At 48.6% G+C, this 14,393-nt stretch overlaps 1 protein-coding gene across 1 annotated transcript in view; it reads left to right on the top strand.

The window, feature by feature from the left end:
* The window catches only part of LOC147106581 (inactive serine protease PAMR1-like), a 275,461-nt gene that overhangs the window by 60,321 nt on the left and 200,747 nt on the right, over positions 1–14,393 (top strand). Inside the window, exons 2-3 of the mRNA XM_086007553.1 lie at positions 4,467–4,643; positions 10,889–11,014. Of these exons, the coding sequence (XP_085863679.1) occupies positions 4,467–4,643; positions 10,889–11,014 (303 nt within the window). The remainder of the gene's footprint in view (positions 1–4,466; positions 4,644–10,888; positions 11,015–14,393) is intronic.

The following is a 14,393-nucleotide window of genomic DNA, read 5'->3' as shown; positions in this document are numbered from 1 at the left end:
GGAAGAGGAGGCATAGGAGGAGGGAGAAAGAGGCGAGCAGGCTTCGATCCCTGCCCAAACAGCCACATCATCACCCATGCCGTCATTCATCCTTTCTTACGTGGCCACCCAGAGTTCCATCGAGGAGATGTATATAGTGTCGATGAGGGTTTCCCACTAGGTCAGACACAACACCTGGGGTGCTGGAAGAGTTGGAGGTGAAAGTGGGATCTGACAGTGGGGAGCGGAGGCTCTGCTGAAGTCAGCCCCTGACTCTGGAGCCTGTGGCCTGAGTGCCACTATAAAAAGAAGGGTTCTGGATGACCATCGCACTGACATGGAGACACTAAGGACCATCTCGGATGAACTGAGGCAGATGGAAAGGGTCATGGTGGAGTCCAATACCATTCTTAGTGCCAGTATCCTATAAGCATTCAACACAATCCAACTCTACCTGGTGCGAGTAGTGGCACCAGAAACATCTGCACCTGTCCCCCTAACAGAGAGGCAATTGTGTCCAAAATAGATGCTTTAGCCACAGGCCTTTGGGTCCTTTTGGAGAGAACAATGAAAGTCGACTTCCAAAAGCTTCGGGCTGACATCTCTCTAGCTCTGCAGGACGTAACTTAGACTATCAGGTCTGCCCTCCTGCTCATCGGTGAGCACTCAAATCTAGGACCCAGCACGAGTAGCGAGATTAACGTCCACCTTCATGATGCTGTCCTCTCTCCTGTTGACAGCTCATGTGTTCTTTCTAGTCCCACCTGCTCATATAGGTGTTAGAATAGATGACCAGGCTGCCCATGCACCTGTAGTGGTGGCGCAGCTGATGAAAAGGTCCCCTGGGACTCAGAAACCCTGAGATCAGGACCAAGGCTCGTGGCATCTGAGTGCAACCAAGTACCATTGTCACCTGAAGCCCTCAGTGCAGCACCAGGATAGGTTTAGGAGCAGCACTTTCTGTAAATATATATGTGCAAAGTGAGTAATGGGTGACATATAGTGAGTATTTGGTGAGGGTACAGTGAGTATTGGATAAGGTACAGTGAGTACTCAGTGAGTGTATATTAAGTATTCTGTGAATAATTCATCAGGTTACAGTAACTTTATTTTGAACTCAAACTGACTTGAACTGCAGATGTTTGTTGCTGCTCCCTAAACCACACTAGTGGTAAACTCATTTGACATTTTTTGTCTATGTTGGAAATATCTGCTGGAACATTATCAAAGTGGAATATAGAAGGATGAGCAAGAGTTAGCCACAAAGGATTTGCAGAGTCCGTAGCTTTGGAAACCATTTAGAAGTAATCCCTTAGACATTATAACCCCTGCCCCTATGTTTTCAGGCGGCAGCTGCTGATGATTCTGCCGTCCCCCTTTGCAACATCTCACCACTCCTGCCTTCCACCCTATCACAGACCCTCCCTTTTATTCTTTCCTCCCAGCCCCCCCTTTCCCTGCCCCTGCACCTGCTTAAAAACTGTTCCATCTCTAACTTTTTCCAGTTCTGATGAAGGGTCACAGATCTGAAACGTTAACTTTGTTTCTCTCTCCACAGATGCTGCCTGACCTGCTGAGTGTTTCCAGCATTTTCTGTTGTTACTGTATTACAAATCAGCTGGGTTGACTGTGATTGGGTTCTGACCTAAGTTCATTTGAGTTTGCAACAAATATTGTCTTCACAGCTAGCAAACCACGTGCTGACCAGCAGCGAGTGGACAGCGTCTGCACCTCAGCTGTGTTGCAGCATTTGCCGTGTGGGGAGGGTGGGGGAGGGGGTGGAGGTGGCAGGGATAGACTTGTTCACAAGTGGACTATCAGTGGATGCTATCTTTAGTCTTAAATGAATGCTATTGCAGCCTTGGAGGACCAGGCTGCCAGCAGTACCCACGACAAGGTTTCTGGCAGGGTTTATCCCCTTAAATGCTTATCAAGGGGCAGAGAAGTGGTCATGTTACTGGACTAGTAATCCCAAGGCCTTATCTAACAATCCAGAGAACATTAGTTCAAATACAACCATAGCAGTTTGAGAATTTGAGTTCAATTAAAAAATCTGGAAACATAAATCTGATATCAGGAAAAAGTAACCACAAAGTTGTCAGATTGTGGCAAAAACCCAACTGGTTCACTAATGTCTTTTAGGGAAGACCAATGTCTTAGGGAAGGTTCAAACCAACGTGGTTAACTTTTACAAAAGCAAAATACTGCAGATGTTGGTAATCTGAAATTAAAAGAGAAAATGCTGAAAATACTCATCAGGTCAGGCAGCATCTGTGGGGAGAGAAACAAAGTTAACATTTCAGGTCGATGACCTTTCATCAGAACTGGAAAAAGTTGGAGATGTAACAGGTTTTAAACAAGGTAAAAGAGACAAACGAAAATCTGTCAGAGAGAAATGCAGAACCTCTTCAAGGTGTGTCGGTAGCCAGTCAGACTCCTTACGCACCAAATCTGGTAGCCCTCTAATGAAAAGAAGTGGCATATCAAATTTCTTTGAAGAAGGCCCACCATCACCTTTTCAGGGCAACTGGGGTTGGGCAAGCTTACAATGCCAGAGAGACCCACATCCTGATGATGAAAAAAGGGATAGCAGGCAACAGGAACAATGACTCAATGGTCCCCAGTCATATTAAATGTGGTGCTAAATTTTCAACTTCAGAAGCCTGCTTGACAATTTTATCTGGTGGAAATGCTCAAAGTAGCTGTGCAGGGCTGTTCTGATGCCTGAAGGTGGGTGGCAGAGGATCAGATTCTATAATCATTTTAACAATGTAATTTCTCTATAGTAAACAGTTTACCATTCTAACATATAGGGCAGGATTTTCATTGGGCCGTGGAGGCGGGATTGGAGGCGTGTGGGGGGTTAAAATCTCGAAATCGGGGGGCACGAACGCATCCCGCCCCCAACCCGCCTCCATGCCAGTTTCAAAGGAGGCGGATACCCGAGGCGGGAAGGGGATTAGTGCCAATTAACTGCCTGTTAACAGGTAGTTAACAGGCAGTTTTTAGCCTAATCCCTATTTTTATTGCTGAAGTGTGGGATTCCCGACGGCTCCAAACCACGCCAAGTTAGCGAGGCGGACCATCGGGCTGAAGAGCTTGGAGGGTTCAAGATGTCCGGTGTTCAGGTGAGTAATGGGTGCATGAGTGCAAAGGTAAGTGTGTTTGGTGTGTGTAAAGTGTTTAAATAAGTTTTACTTACATTTACTTACCTTTACAGCCTTCCTTCCTTCAGGTCTCGGGAGTCCCTCATCTCACCGGCACAGAAAGCAGAATGGCCGTGAGCTGTCAAAAGTTGCAGCATTCAGCTTTCTGTTCTGGAGAGATCTCTAAATCAGCCTGAGAGGAAGGAATTAACTTAGAGTACAGATTGTCAGTGTTCGACAGCTTCAAAGAGCTGTCAAACGCTGATATTTCATCTGTCAAAAGCTTTAGACAGATGAAATGTCAATCTGTGACGTCACCTGTTGCCGGGTGGCCCTTAATTGGCCTGCTGAGCCCGCTGGGTGGGCTCAACAAGGTCAATCAAGTGAAAATTGCGTGGGTTAGCCACAACTCGATGGAGGCGGGACTACAACCCCGAAAGTTGTAGTCCCGCCTCCTACACGCCTCCTCAATGAAAATCCAGCCCATAGAGTACACTTTTTACAATATGGCTGGAGTTGATATTGCTGCCCTGAATTACATGACAAAGTATTTCATTGGCTGTAAAGCGCTTTGAGACATCCTGAGGTCATGAATGAGCTATACAAATGCAAGTCTTTCTTTTTTTGCTTTTCATTAGCTATCAAACATTACAGTGGGCTGCCAGATTTGGTGCGTAAGGAGCCTGACTGGCTACTGACACACATTAATAGTTTTTACCCTTATATGATCAGCCTAAGTCTAATTTCAGATTCACTTAACATTTATGTTATCCCATCTCTTATGATGTGGATTGCCATTAGCACTGACTGGCTGGGAATGTTACCTGTGCCCAATTCTTGTTCCACTTAGAGTTAAAGCATATCAGATTCCAGTTCTTGTCACTCTGTAGGAACAGGAGTAGGTCATTTAGCCCCTTGTTCTACCATTCAATTAGATCATGGCTAATCTGCACTTCAACTTCATTTACCCATCTTTGGTCCATATCCCTTGATACCCTTACCCAACAGAAATCTATTGATCTCAGTCTTGCAAATTTCAATTGACCCAGCATCTACAGTCTTTTGGGGGAGATATTTCCAGATTTACCTCACCCTTTGTGTGAAAAAGTGCTTCAAAATTTCACTCCTAAATGGCCTAGCTCTAATTTTAAGATTGTGCCCCCTTGTTCTGGATTTCCCACCAGAGGAAGTCGTTTCTCTTTATCTATCCCACCATATTCAGCAGCCACCCATCTGTAGTAGCCTGTCTCTCACCTGTTTGTTGCCTATTTTATGGTATAAATAACCACTAAATTTAACAAAAATAGTAACAGTCGCTGCCCTTTTGCTTCCATTTCCCAGGATATACCCTCATCAATGAGGACTGTCCAGGGGCGGAGTGGAATATCATGTGTCGGGACTGCTGTGAAACGGATCAGATTGAATGTGTCTGTCCTGGGAAGGAGGAGGTTGTGGGATATTCTGTCCCATGCTGCCGGAATGAGGAAGATGAATGTGACTCTTGTCTGATACACCCAGGTATGGCTGAGCTTCCCAACGGAGTGGGAATGAGTGTCTAGCTATAATTGAATATCTATTGATACATTTTGGGGGATTATTTCCCTTTTATCTCCAGTAGACATCTGGGACCTGGGTAGGCAGGCAAGCCAAGATCCAGCCTTTGGGAGAGTGAACTGACCTTTGACCTTCCCTATGGGGAAGTACCCATGCTTTGCTCGCTTCCTCCTCGTCGCAGGATGTTTTAAATAAGAAGGTTACCAAGTGCGGAATTGAAGGCGCTGATCCCGCCGACCCACAGCACTGCCATCCACCCACCAGTACAACAATTACATATTCAAAAAGAAACCTTTTCTTTCCAGAATTTAGGGTGATATAATTGGCTTCAGTGGCCCTGGGTTAGAGAGGGAAAAAATGGAGCCGGGTTCTCCTTGCTGTTCATACTCTATTGATCCCTGCTGGAAAGTGCGCAGGGACGATGGTTGAGGGACAGGATCAGGATTGGCTGTGATGGTCTGCATGGTCAAATAGCTCATGATATTCACTGTCTAGGCCTGCACACGATGAATGGCGTGTGAGGTCATGGAGAGAGCTGGCACCAGCCAGAGTCACAGAATTACAGAGAAACGACAACTCAGAAACAGGCCATTCAGCCCAACTAGTCCACGCTGGTGTTTTACCTCCACATGAGCAGTACTCCCAATCCCATGTCCCCTCTCTGTTCCATATCCCCTTACCCCCATTTCCTTCAACCATTTATCTAACCTATTCTTAAATGGTAACATGGTCTCTGCTTCAAATACAACCCTCCCTGTAAAAAAATTCTCCTGCTCTCTGCCCTAAATCTCTTACATTTAATCTTATATGTATGTTGCTTTTTGTTGGACCCCTCAATCACCCTTTGTCCCATCCCTTCATTATTTTAAACACCTCTTTTAAACATTGCTGCATCTGGTGCTGGAGAACGAAGTGGGCCAGGTCGACCTAGTGTCTGTGGGAGAACACTTGGGTACGAGTGATCATTGTATCATAAGACTTAGATTAGCAATGAAGAGGTGCAAGGAACAATCTAGAGTTGAACTTTTAAACTGGAATAGGGCTAACTTCAATGGGATGCGAAGGGCTCCAGCCAAGGTAAAATGGAACCAAAGACTGACAGGAAAAACTGTAACAGAACAGTGGGTGATCTTTAAGGAGGAAATGTTCCAAGTGCAGGCTAGGTACATTCCAACAAGAAGGACGGGTAAGGGAATCAAAGCAAGGGCTCCTTGGATGACGAGGGAGATAGAGAAGATGATGAAACAAAAAAAGAGGGTGTATGACGCATGTCAGGTGAATTCTTCAAGGGAGAACCAGACCAAATACAATAAGTTGCGAGGGGAAGTGAAGATGAAAATAAGATTGGCAAAGAGAGAATATGAGAGTAGAATGGCGGTTAACATAAAAGGGAACCCAAAAATCTTCTACCGGCATGTAAACAGTAAGCGGGTAGTAAGAGGCGAGGTGGGGCCTATTAGTGACAAAGAAGGTGTTATATGCTTAGAGGCACAGGGAAGGCTAGAATACTCAATGAGTACTTTGTATCGGTGTTTAGAGTCATAGAGTCATAGAGTCATAGAGTTTTACAGCACAGAAAGAGGCCCTTCGGCCCATCGTGTCTGCGCCGCCCATCCATCCCTGTCCAGTCTAATCCCATTTTCCAGCATTTGGTCCATAGCCTTGTATGCAATGGCATTTCAAGTGCTCATCCAAATGCTTCTTGAATGTTGTGAGGGTTCCTGCCTCCACCACCCTTTCAGGCATTGAGTTCCACATTCCAACCACCCTCTGGGTGAAAAAGTTCCTCCTCAAATCCCCTCTAAATCTCCTGCCCCTTACCCTGAATCTATGCCCCCTTGTTATTGACCCCCCCACTAAGGGGAAAAGTTCCTCTTTATCTACCCTATCTATGCCCCTCATTATTTTGTACACCTCAATCAGGTCCCCCCTCAGCCTTCTCTGCTCCAAGGAAAACAACTCCAGCCTGTCCAGCCTCTCTTCATAGCTGAGGCGCTCCATCCCAGGTAACATCCTGGTGAATCTTCTCTGCACCCTCTCCAAAGCAATCACATCCTTCCTATAGTGAGGCGACCAGAACTGCACACAGTACTCCAGCTGTGGCCTCACCAGCGTTTTGTACAGCTCCATCATAACCTCCCTGCTCTTATATTCTATGCCTCGGCTAATGAAGGCAAGTATCCCATATGCCTTTTTAACCACCTTATCTACCTGCTCCGCTGCCTTCAGGGATCTATGTACATGTACACCAAGGTCCCTCTGACCCTTTGTACTTCCTAGGGTCCTACCACTCATTGTGTATTCCCTTGCCTTATTTGTCCGTCCAAAATGCATCACCTCGCACTTTTCAGGGTTAAATTCCATTTGCCACTTTTCCGCCCATCTGACCAACCCGTTTATATCGTCCTGTAGCCGGAGGCTTTCCTCCTCGCAATTTACCACCCCACCAATTTTCGTGTCATCTGCGAACTTACTGATCATACCTTTTACATTTTCATCCAAATCATTTATGTAGATCACAAACAATAAGGGACCCAGCACCGATCCCTGAGGTACCCCACTGGACACAGGCTTCCAGTCACAAAAGCAACCTTCGACCATCACCCTCTGCCTCCTGCCACTCAGCCAGTTTAGGATCCAACGCGCCAAGGCACCCTGGATCCCATGGGCTCTTACCTTCTTGACCAGTCTCCTATGCGGGACTTTGTCAAAAGCTTTACTGAAGTCCATGTACACCACATCCACAGCATTTCCCTCATCCACCCCACTAGTCACCCCCTCGAAAAATTCGATCAGATTTGTTAGACATGATTTACCCTTGACAAAGCCATGCTGACTATCCCCGATTAATCCTTGCCTCTCCAAGTGGAGATTAATTTTGTCCCTCAGAATTTTTTCCAATAATTTCCCCACCACAGATGTTAGACTCACTGGCCTGTAATTCCCTGGTTTATCCCTGCTACCCTTCTTGAATAATGGTACTACGTTAGCTGTTCTCCAGTCCTCTGGTACATCCCCTGTGGCCAGAGAGGTTCTGAAAATTAGTGTCAGAGCCCCTGCAATCTCCTCCCTTGCCTCCCACAGCAGCCTGGGATACATCTCGTCCGGGCCTGGGGATTTATCCACTTTTTGGCCCGCTAAAACCGCTAGCACCTCCTCCCTCTCGATGCTAATATGTTCAAGTATGCCACAGTCCCCTTGCCCGATTTCTATGTCTGCATCGTCTTTCTCCATAGTGAACACAGATGCAAAAAATTCATTTAAAACCCCGCCTACATCCTCTGGCTCTACACACAGGAGGTGGATGCTAACAAAATATCGGTAGCAGTGGAAAACATAGAAGCAATGGAAGGGGTAAAATTGATAGCATCCCAGATTGCTAAGGGAATTGGGGGAGGAGATAGTGGAAGGGCTTGCCATAATTTTCCAATCTTCCCTAGATGTGGGGGAGGTGCCTGAGGATTGGAAAGTGGCAAATGTGACACCATTGTTCAAGAAAGGGTGTAAGGACAATCCTACTAACTGCAGGCCAGTCAGTTTAACAACAATGGTGGGTAAAGTTTTAGAAACAATAATCAACGAAAAAATTAACGGGCACTTAGAGAGATTTAAGCTAATTAAGGAGAGCCAACATGGATTTGTAAAAGGCAGATCATGTTTGACTAATCCAATTGAATTTTTTGATGAAGTAACAGGGAGGATCGATGAAGGGAATGCAATGGATGTTGTCTACATGGATTTTAGGAAGGTGTTTGACAAGGTACCACATAGAAGGCTGGTTAACAAAATTGAGGCTCATGGAATAGGTGGGTCAGTGGCAGCTTGGATAAGGAATTGGCTTATGGACAGAAAACAGCGAGTTGTGGTAAATGGCTGTTTTTCAGACTGGAGGATGACAGACAGTGGTGTTCCCCAAGGGTCAGTGCTGGGGCCACTGCTTTTTTTTATTATATATATAAATGACCTGGATATTGGAATACAAAGTAGAATTTCTAAATTTTGCTGATGACACCAAACTTGGAGGTGTGGCCAACAGAGATGATACAGGAAACTTTCGATTTACCGGCACCTAAATAACCGGAAATCTCGGTTAACCGGCAAAATTCAGGAGTAGGTTTTACTTCATATTGTATTTGCCTTCTTCCATCTGTTGCTGTGCAAGGGTGTGGCTGCAGCTGTTGCTAAGCTACAGAGACGCTTGGAACTTGTGGCCATTGTTCTACAGTTGTTGCTAAGCAACAGGGTTTGTTGCTTTATACGGAGCTGTCAGCTCTCCCTATCTTTTACTATAGCGTTCGGTTATCCGGAATTTTTGATGAACCGGCACCACGTCGGTCCCGTCCGTGCTGGATAAAAAAAAGTTTCCTGTACCAATCAACTGCAACAGGACATAGAAAGGCTAGCAGAATGGGCAGACAAGTGGCAGATGCAATTTAATGCAGAGAAGTGTGAGGTGATGCATTTTGGCAGAAGGAACAGGGAGAGGCAATATACACTTAATGGCACCATTTTAAAGAATCTGCAGGGACAGAGGGACCTGGGAGTTAATGTGCATAGGTCCCTGAAGATGGCAGGACATATTGAGAGAGTGGTTAGCAAAGCATATGGGATCTTGGGTTTCATAAATAGAGGTATTGAGTATAAAAGTACAGAAGTTATGCTGAACCTTTATAAAGCTCTGGTTAGGCCACAACTGGAGTATTGCGTCCAGTTCTGGGCACCACACTTTAGGAAGGATGTGAAGGCCCTTGAGAGTGCGCAGAGGAGATTTACCAGAATGGTTCCGGGGATGGGGGATCTTAGCTACAAGGACAGGTTGGAGAAGCTGGATTTGTTTTCATTAGAGCAAAGGCGGTTGAGGGGTGATTTGATAGAGGTGTACAAGATTATGACGGGTTTGGATAGGCTAGACGGGGAAAGGCTGTTCCTGCTAGTTGATGGTACAAAGACTAGGGGACACAGATTTAAGGTTTTGGGCAAGAGATATAGAGGGGACGTGAGGAAAAACTTTTTTACACAGCGAGTGGTGAGGACCTGGAACTCGCTGCCGACGGAAGTGGTGGAAGAGGAAACACGCAATATTTTCAAGGGGAGACTGGATAGACATTTGAGGGAAATAAACTTGCAGGGCTACGGGGATAGAGCGGGGGAATGGGACTGACTGGATTGCTCTACAGAGAGCCGGCACGGACTCGATAGGCTTAATGGCCTCCTTCTGTGCCGTTATGACTCTATGGCCCTCGAAATTGGGTTGGGGTGCCAAAGTGGCGCAAAAGTCGCCTGAGCGCAGGATTTAGCGCAGCGTTCGAGGGTTTAGCGATCGTCAGATATTCAGTTTCATTGCTCCTCGAGGGACACGGGGCGATGCTCGAGGTGCTCCGCATCCCTCTTAGGGCGCTGAAACTGAATATCGCAGCGCAACGTGCCGCAGCGCCACACGCTGCGGCACGGCACGCTGCGGTACTGCAGGCCTTCCTCCCATTGTTAAGGGGGAGGTGCCTGCAACAGCGTGATCCCCGCTCGCGAGTGCCGGCAAATGAGCCCGGCACCAAGGAGAAGTGCCGGGCTCTCGGGAAACAGCCGGCAATGCCGCGGGGGGGTGGTTAGGAGGACGGGGACGGAGGTGCTGGCAGGCGGCCACCGAAAAGGCAGCCGTCCCGCACCTCCACCTTAACTTGCGCCGCTGCCGGCACAGTAAGGCCCCGTGAACCGGGCGCGGGTAGCGAGCGGTGCAAATGCGCCGTTCGCTACCAAATATCGCGAACGGGGCGCGAATGGGGCGCTGCGCACACCGATGACGTCATCGGTGGCGGCGCAGCGCAAATGCCTAACGCCACCATTAGCGCCCCTACTGAATATCGCGGGAGGCGCAGCCAGTGGCGCTACAGCCACTGACTGCCTCTTTAGGCGCTAACAGGTGGCGCTACTCACCCAATTTCTCCCCCTATGACTCTATCAAATCATCCTGTAATCTCCTCTGTTCTAATAACAACAGCCCCGATTTTTTAAGTCTTCTTATTTATATTTCCTCATACCAGGCAGCATCTGCACTGTGCCCTCTCTATTACCTCAACATCCATCCTATAGTATGGAGCCCAAAACTGCAGTCTTACTCAGATTTTATGTATATCCCCCACTAGATCTTCAGATGAGGTGAGAACTGATGACGAACACAAGCAGGTTTTGAACATTGCGTATTTTTGTTGCAGGGTGCGTCATCTTTGACAACTGTAAAGGATGTCACAACGGTTCATGGGGAACCTTGGATGATTTCTACATCAAAGGGCTTTACTGCTCTGAGTGCCACGCTGGCTGGTCGGGGGGAGACTGTATGAGTAAGTAATGCCAAGGGGCTTGTATTTCAGCAAATCCTTTAGCAATCACCTCCAAATGACAACCTTTATGAAGGAAGAGGACTGTACCCATAACTGACTGAAAGTTTCACTGAATGAAAAAAAAAGGCTTGTGTTTATATAGCACTTTATCACAGCTCTCTGGAACTTCTCAAAGTGATTCGCATGAATTACCTTGAAGTACTGTCACTGTTAGAGAGACAAACACGGCAGATAATTGATGTGCCTCAATTATTCCGAGACTCGAAGTTAGCAGAACAAAAGTAAGGCTTTTATTAACTTAGAACATAACACGTAAACTAGAGAGATGTCTTCCTTCAGGAGGCTGATGCCCGACTGAACTTAGATTACAAAGGAGCCAGGTATGGGCGGAGCCCTGCACACAACCAGTTCCAGCACATTCCAATACATAATACATGAGGACTGGGGGAAGGGAAAAGACACAGAAAGCAGGCAGTTACAAGACACAGAAAACAGGCAGTGATGAATGGAATATATTTCATCACATTCACCCCTTCTATAGATTTAGTCTGTTCGGGGGTTTGATAGTCCTCTGCGACCGACGTGGCTGTTGTGGTGCCGCAGGTGTCGGCTGGGTGTCCCCGGTAGCCTCCTGGGTCTCTGCCGGGGTTGTTGAAGGGGTAGTTGGTGGGGGTGCCGTTGGTCGATGTTCTTCCGGGGGTGATGAAAGAGTAGTGGGTGGGTAAGGGTTGCTGTGATCGTCGTCGCTGCTATTGCCGTGGTTGTTGTCGATGCCGGCTGGGGCGACGTCTTTTATGGACACGGTGTCCTCCCTTCCGTCGGTGTGCCGGACATATGCGTATTGGGGGTTGGCATGGAGTAGGTATACTGGCTCCACGAGAGGGTCCGTCTTGTGGCCCCTCACATGCCTTCGCACGAGTACCGGACCTGGGGTGGAGAGCCATGACGGCATGGATACGCCTGAGGTGGATTTCCGAGGAAAGACAAACATTCGTTCATGAGGCGTGGCGTTAGTGGCCGTACACAATAGCGACCGTATCGAATGGAGCACATCCGAGAGGACTTCCTGCCAGCGGGAGATAGGGAGGCCCTTGGTCCTTAGAGCTAGGGTGACTGCTTTCCACACTGTCCCGTTCTCTCGCTCCACCTGGCCGTTACCCCGGGGGTTGTAGCTGGTGGTACGGCTCGTGGCGATCCCCTTGGACAGCATGTACTGGCGTAGCTCTTCACTCATGAAGGACGCCCCCCTATCCGTGTGGCTATAGCTCGGCATACCGAACAGGCAGAACAGGCTGTTGAGGCATTTAATGACCGTGGCGCTGGTCATGTCTGGGCAGGGGAAGGTGAATGGGAAACGGGAGTATTCGTCCACAATGTTCAGGAAGTAAACATTGCGGTCGACGGACGGGAGGGGGCCCTTGAAATCTAAGCTGAGCCGCTCGAAGGGCCGTGTAGCTTTGATTAAGTGGGCTCTATCTGGGCGGTAGAACCGAGGCTTGCACTCAGCGCAAGTGCGGCAGTTCCTGGTCAGAGACCGAACTTCCTCAATCGAGTAGGGTAAGTTACGGGACTTTATGAAGTGGAACAGCCGCGTGACCCCTGGGTGGCAGAGGTCGTTGTGGAGGGTCTGTAGCCGATCCTCGGTGGCGCTGGCACACATCCCTCGTGAGAGGGCATCAGGGGATTCGTTAAGGGCCCCTGGCCGGTAAATGATGTCGTACTCGAAAGTGGAGAGCTCGATCCGCCACCTAAGAATCTTATCATTTTTAATCTTCCCCCTCTGTTTATTGTTGAACATAAACGCTACCGACCGCTGGTCGGTAAGTAGGGTGAAGCGTTTGCCGGCTAGGTAGTGGCGCCAGTGGCGCACTGCCTCCACGATGGCTTGGGCCTCCTTTTCCACGGAGGAGTGTCTGATCTCGGGGCCTTGGAGGGTCCTCGAGAAGAAAGCTACGGGCCGCCCCGCCTGATTGAGGGTGGCCGCCAAGGCGAAGTCGGACGCATCACTTTCCACTTGAAATGGAGTGTTTTCGTCCACTGCCTGTAGCGTGGCCCGCTCAATATCCTGCTTAGTGCTTTTGAAGGCGGCGTGGGCCTCAGCAGAGAGCGGAAAAGAGGATGCTTTCAAGAGGGGGCGGGCTTTGTCGGAGTAGTTGGGGACCCATTGGGAATAGTAAGAAAATAACCCCAGGCACCTTTTCAGGGCTTTGGGAGTGTTGGGCAGGGGCAGCTCCCGTAGGGGGCACAATCGGTCGGGGTCTGGTCCGATTTCCCCATTCTCCACCACGCTGCCCAGTATGCAGAGGCGCGTGGTGTTGAAAACGCACTTGTCCTCGTTATAGGTGAGGTTGAGTTTTTGTGCGGTTTTCAGGAACCTCTCGAGGTTCGAGTCGTGATCCTGCTGGTTGTGACCGCAGATGGTGACGTTGTCGAGGTAGGGGAAGGTTGCCTGCAAGTGGTGGTCATCGACCATGCGATCCATCTCCCTCTGAAAGACCGAGACCCCGTTCGTCACCCCAAAGGGGACTCTGAGGAATTGGTAGAGGCGTCCGTTCGCCTCGAAGGCGGTGTACGGGCGGTCCTCTGGTCTGATAGGGAGCTGGTGGTACGCTGACTTGAGGTCGATGGTGGAGAACACCCGGTATTGGGCGATTTGGTTCACCATTTCTGATATGCGGTGTAGCGGGTAGGCGTCTAGTAGGGTGTACCTGTTGATCGTTTGACTATAGTCGATCACCATCCGTTTCTTCTCGCTACCCCTTACCACTACCACTTGGGCGCGCCACGGGCTGTTGCTGTGTTCAATAATGCGCTCTTTCAGGAGCCTGTCTACCTCGGTCGCGATAAACCGCCTGTCCTCCCAGCTGTACCTCCTGCTTTTGGTCGCTATTGGCCGGCAGTTAGGGGTAAGGTTCGCGAATAGCGAAGGCAGCTTTACCTTCAGGGTAGCCAGACCGCACACTGTGAGGGGCGGCTGGGACCCACCGTACCTGAGCGTGATGCTTTGGTGGTTGCACTGGAAATCCAAACCCAAGATCACGCTCGCACATAGATTCTTCATGATTAATACTTTAAAATTATCATACACAGTTCCGTTAACGCACAATTGTACCGTGCAGTAACCCAGAATGGTCGATGTCTGGGTTTTATCGGCCATAGAGATGGTACCCTGAGCAGGGACCACCTTTAGGGAGAGTTGTTGTGCCAGTTCAGGGTGGATAAAACTCTCCGTGCTTCCACTGTCAATTAAGCATTTAACCCGGCACCCGTTTACCTCGATGTCCACCATTGATTTGGATAGCGGGTGCGGCCTGGTCTGGTCCACTGTGACCGATGCCACTGTAGGGCCCTGATCGAGACAAGATGGCGTCCACGCTGT

This window comes from Somniosus microcephalus, chromosome 15, assembly GCF_052327205.1.
Source record: "Somniosus microcephalus isolate GS21.2 chromosome 15, FLI_Smic_1.0, whole genome shotgun sequence".
Lineage (NCBI taxonomy): Eukaryota > Metazoa > Chordata > Chondrichthyes > Squaliformes > Somniosidae > Somniosus > Somniosus microcephalus.
Note: the sequence above shows the minus strand (reverse complement) of the source record. Positions and strands in the feature narration are given on the sequence as shown.